The 5,487-nt window shown below is 34.0% G+C and overlaps 1 protein-coding gene across 1 annotated transcript; it reads left to right on the forward strand.

The window, feature by feature from the left end:
* Positions 1-803: 803 nt before the first annotated feature.
* LOC136812381 (uncharacterized) lies at positions 804-1,751 on the forward strand. The gene is made up of 3 exons (XM_067068877.1): positions 804-911; positions 1,117-1,213; positions 1,471-1,751. Exons 1-3 carry the CDS (start codon positions 894-896, stop codon positions 1,749-1,751), a joined length of 396 nt encoding a protein of 131 aa, XP_066924978.1. The 5' UTR covers positions 804-893.
* Positions 1,752-5,487: the final 3,736 nt, after the last annotated feature.

Consider the following 5,487-nt stretch of genomic DNA (forward strand, 5'->3'; position numbering starts at 1 on the left):
TGATTCTTATAAAGTAAATGCTTATAAGAAAAATAAAAATGCTGATGTTGTGTGCCATTGCTTGTTTACTTTGAAAGAGCTAATTTCCGAAAGGTATATCACCGTCTATCAAAAGTTATTGATTTGATTCTTATAAAGTATATGATTATAAGAAAAATAAATATGCTCATATTGTGCGCCATCCTTATAAAGAAAATAAAGAAAAAATCAAAACTGTGGAGCTAAAAACACAAAGATATATGACGTAATCCAAAGAAAACCCGCGAAAATCGTCCGTGGTTATACGAGCGTGTAATTTGTAAATTAAATTTAGTGAGTTCGTCCACCGTATAAAGCACTTTCGTTTTCTAATTTTTTTTCCGATGACACCGCGAAAGGCTATCGTAATACTTTCGCTATGCGAAATTAACAACAAAAAAGAAACTTTAACAAATAAACACGTAAATAAGAACCAATACTAACAAAAGAAAAATTTTTTAACAAGTTTACGGTCTATCTACACTGTAATAAAATTTTGAATTATTCGAATTTAATTAGCGGGGGATGGATTTTTTTGTCTGTTAGCAATTAGCGGGGGGGGGCGTCTATTCGGGAGACAAGAGTATTCAATTAAAAAAATGGAACAGGAATTAGTGGATATTTATTTCATTTTTTTTATAAAAAGGTTTATTCTAGGAGATTTTGACGCTGGACAGCGGGGTGAATTTGTGGATTTTCGACCATACCTGTATTTATTTTAAAACTTTGCACAAATTAAAGCATAATTCTCTGGACAATTTCATAAAAATGAAAGATTAGGTTGTAACCATTATTATCCTCTTTCTATTCAAGAATCACTTGAAAATATTTTCCACCAGGAAACGGATGCTATAGTTATCAAAACTGATTGTACAATGGATTCAATGAATCTGGTAAGGTTTTCTAATTGCTCTAGAACTTTCAGGGAATTTAAAACTCTTTTTAATAATGTTAAGGGTGCTGAAGACTATCCTTCAGGTGTTGAAGGGGTGTTGAAGTAATTGGTCAACAAAGTGCACAAAGTAAAACAAAAAACACTACCAACTATACTCAATCAAATTTTCAAATGATCTGAAATCTGAAAATTAATCTTTTTAGTCTGGTTTTGTTTCATGGAAAACGGCTTTGGGTATTGCGGTGACCACGGAGAGTCTCATTCCCAACAATTCAATTCGTTCAATTCATTTGTCATCTGGTAAATGTCCACCGAAGTTTTTGTTTTGCGTTGTCGGTTACGTTTTATGGTTTTGGCCAAGGCTATTCCATTTACTTTCAACAATAAAAAAATACAGGAAAATACATACCTTAAGGTATAGTTTTTTAAAGGGCATTTTAAGTACATTATGTATACAAAACCCTACATTCCCTATCGTTTAATCATTATTTTCAGATAATTTCTTTCGTTATCATCAAGAAAAAAATCTTCAAATTATTTTCCTTTTTCTTTTACAGCTGGTAAGAATGAAGCCGATTTTAAAAATCTAGCAAATGATATTTTCAAAGAAGCAGAAGCCCTGGAATGTCGGAGCATTTCTATTGTAGCAGCAGAATTCAAATCTGTCAGCAGAAAGAGGGTCGCTGAAATTTATCTCGAAGCTTTAAAGAAAAAGAATATGGGACACTTGAAACTTGTACGTTTCAGTGGCAAGAAAAGCCAGCTCGGTGCCGTTTTTCGAGATCTCGATAAAATATTGAAATCAATTTTATTGAAAGGACAGAAAAAAGGACCATAGAACAAACAAAAGATAGTTAAGATTATTATATAAAAAAGGTTTATATTATATTTTAGTAAATAGAAAATTACCTCACGGACCCAATTGCCCATATGATGATGACCAATTTTCAATTTCTCGGAAATGTCAAATTTGAAGACGTTGCCGTAAACTAGTTTTAGGGAAAAAGAGGTATGAAGTCAATTTTTTTTTGGAAAATGTCAGAAAAGGGTTTATCTAATGTCCACTCTATTTTTGGAGTCCATTGAATTCGATCCAAGTTGTCCATTACACCTAAAACGCAATTTTTAATTTTTTCGGAAATGTCAACTTTGATGACGTTGCCGTTAACTAGTTTTAGGGAAAAAGAGTTATGAACTCAATTTTTTTTGGAAAATGTCAGAAAAGGGTTTATCTAATGTCCACTCTATTTTTGGAGTCCATTGAATTCGATCCAAGTTGTCCATTACACCTAAAACGCAATTTTTAATTTTTTCGGAAATGTTAACTTTGATGACGTTGCCGTAAACTAGTTTTAGGGAAAAAGAGGTATGAAGTCAATTTTTTTAAGAAAATGTCAGAAAAGGATTTATCTAATGTCCACTCTAATTTTGGAGTCCATTGAATTCGATCCAAGTTGTCCATTACACCTAAAACGCAATTTTCAATTTTTTTGAAATGTCAACTTTGATGACGTTGCCGTAAACTAGTTTTAGGGAAAAAGAGGTATGAAGTCAATTTTTTTAAGGAAATGTCAGAAAAGGGTTTATCTAATGTCCACTCTATTTTTGGAGTCCATTGAATTCGATCCAAGTTGTCCATTACACCTAGAACGCAATTTTCAATTTTTTCGGAAATGTCAACTTTGATGACGTTGCCGTAAACTAGTTTCAGGAAAAAAGAGGTATGAAGTCAATTTTTTTGGAAAATGTCAGAAAAGGGTTTATCTAATGTCCACTCTATTTTTGGAGTCGATTGAATTCGATCCAAGTTGTCTATTACACCTAAAACGCAATTTCAATTTTTTCGGAAATGTCAACTTTGATGACGTTGCCGTAAACTAGTTTTAGGGATAAAGAGGTATGAAGTCAATTTTTTTAGGAAAGTGTCAGAAAAGGGTTTATCTAATGTCCACTCTATTTTTGGAGTCCATTGAATTCGATCCAAGTTGTCCATTACACCTAAAACGCAATTTCAATTTTTTCGGAAATGTCAACTTTGATGACGTTGCCGTAAACTTGTTTTAGGGAAAAAGAGGTATGAAGTCAATTTTTTTTAAGGAAATGTCAGAAAAGGGTTTATCTAATGTCCACTCTATTTTTGGAGTCCATTGAATTCGATCCAAGTTGTCCATTACACCTAGAACGCAATTTTCAATTTTTTCGGAAATGTCAACTTTGATGACGTTGCCGTAAACTAGTTTCAGGAAAAAAGAGGTATGAAGTCAATTTTTTTTGGAAAATGTCAGAAAAGGGTTTATCTAATGTCCACTCTATTTTTGGAGTCGATTGAATTCGATCCAAGTTGTCTATTATACCTAAAACGCAATTTCAATTTTTTCGGAAATGTCAACTTTGATGACGTTGCCGTAAACTAGTTTTAGGGATAAAGAGGTATGAAGTCAATTTTTTTTGGAAAGTGTCAGAAAAGGGTTTATCTAATGTCCACTCTATTTTTGGAGTCCATTGAATTCGATCCAAGTTGTCCATTACACCTAAAACGCAATTTCAATTTTTTCGGAAATGTCAACTTTGATGACGTTGCCGTAAACTTGTTTTAGGGAGAAAGAGGTATGAAGTCAATTTTTTTTGGAAAGTGTCAGAAAAGGCTTTATCTGATGTCCACTCTATTTTTGGAGTCCATTGAATTCGATCCAAGTTGTCTATTACACCTAAGACGCAATTTTCAATTTTTTCGGAAATGTCAACTTTGATGACGTTGCCGTGAACTAGTTTTAGGAAAAAGGAGGTATGAAGTCAATTTTTTTTGGAAAATGTCAGAAAAGAGTTTATCTAATGTCCACTCTATTTTTAGAGTCCATTGAATTCGATCCAAGTTGTCTATTACACCTAAGACGCAATTTTCAATTTTCTCGGAAATGTCAACTTTGATGACGTTGCCGTGAACTAGTTTTAGGGAAAAAGAGGTATGAAGTCAATTTCTTTTGGAAAGTGTCAGAAAAAGGTTTATCTAATGTCCACTCTATTTTTGGAGTCCATTGAATTCGATCCAAGTTGTCCATTACACCTAAAACGCAATTTTCAATTTTTTCGGAAATGTCAACTTTGATGACGTTGCCGTGAACTAGTTTTAGGGAAAAAGAGGTATGAAGTCAATTTTTTTTGGAAAGTGTCAGAAAAGGGTTTATCTAATGTCCACTCTATTTTTGGAGTCCATTGAATTCGATCCAAGTTGTCCATTACACCTAAAACGCAATTTTCAATTTTTTTGAAATGTCAACTTTGATGACGTTGCCGTAAACTAGTTTTAGGGAAAAAGAGGTATGAAGTCAATTTTTTTTGGAAAGTGTTAGAAAAGGGTTTATCTAATGTCCACTCTATTTTTGGAGTCCATTGAATTCGATCCAAGTCGTCCATTAAATCTAAAACGCAATTTTCAATTTTTTTGAAATGTTAACTTTGATGACGTTGCCGTAAACTAGTTTTAGGGAAAAATAGTTATGAAGTCAATTTTTTTTGGAAATTGTCACTGAAGGGTTTATCTAATGTCCACTCTAATTTTGGAGTCCATTTGATGCTGTCCGAATGAGATGTGATCAATTTTATTCGGACGCGTAAAAATTTTTTGAATCGGTGGCTGGAATCTGAATCTGTATCTCCAATCTGAATCTGTATTTGCCGCTAACTTCATTTTGGTGTTTAACAATCCAACCTATAGTCATGTCCAGTCCACTGTTAAACAATCCAACCTAGTCCACTGTTAAACAATCCAACCTAGTCCACTGTTAAACAATCCAACCTAGTCCACTGTTTAACAATCCAACCTAGTCCACTGTTTAACAATCCAACCTATAGTCATGTCCAGTCCACTGTTAAACAATCCAACCTAGTCCACTGTTAAACAATCCAACCTAGTCCACTGTTAAACAATCCAACCTACTCCACTGTTTAACAATCCAACCTAGTCCACTATTTAACAATCCAACCTAGTCCACTGTTTAACAATCCAACCTAGTTCACTGTTTAACAATCAAACCTATAGACATGTCCGGTCCACTGTTAAACAATCTGACCTAGTCCACTGTTAAACAATCTGACCTAGTCCATGTTAAACAATCCAATCTAGTCCACTGTTAAACAATCTGACCTAGTCCACTGTTTAACAATCCAACCTAGTCCACTGTTTAACAATCCAACCTATAGTCATGTCCAGTCCACTGTTAAACAATCCAACCTAGTCCACTGTTAAACAATCCAACCTAGTCCACTGTTAAACAATCCAACCTAGTCCACTGTTTAACAATCCAACCTAGTCCACTGTTTAACAATCCAACCTATAGTCATGTCCAGTCCACTGTTAAACAATCCAACATAGTCCACTGTTAAACAATCCAACCTAGTCCACTGTTAAACAATCCAACCTACTCCACTGTTTAACAATCCAACCTAGTCCACTATTTAACAATCCAACCTAGTCCACTGTTTAACAATCCAACCTAGTTCACTGTTTAACAATCAAACCTATAGACATGTCCGGTCCACTGTTAAACAATCTGACCTAGTCCACTGTTAAACAA

This window comes from Clytia hemisphaerica, unplaced genomic scaffold, assembly GCF_902728285.1.
Source record: "Clytia hemisphaerica strain Z4C2 unplaced genomic scaffold, Clytia hemisphaerica genome assembly, whole genome shotgun sequence".
In the NCBI taxonomy this organism is placed as follows: Eukaryota; Metazoa; Cnidaria; class Hydrozoa; order Leptothecata; family Clytiidae; genus Clytia; species Clytia hemisphaerica.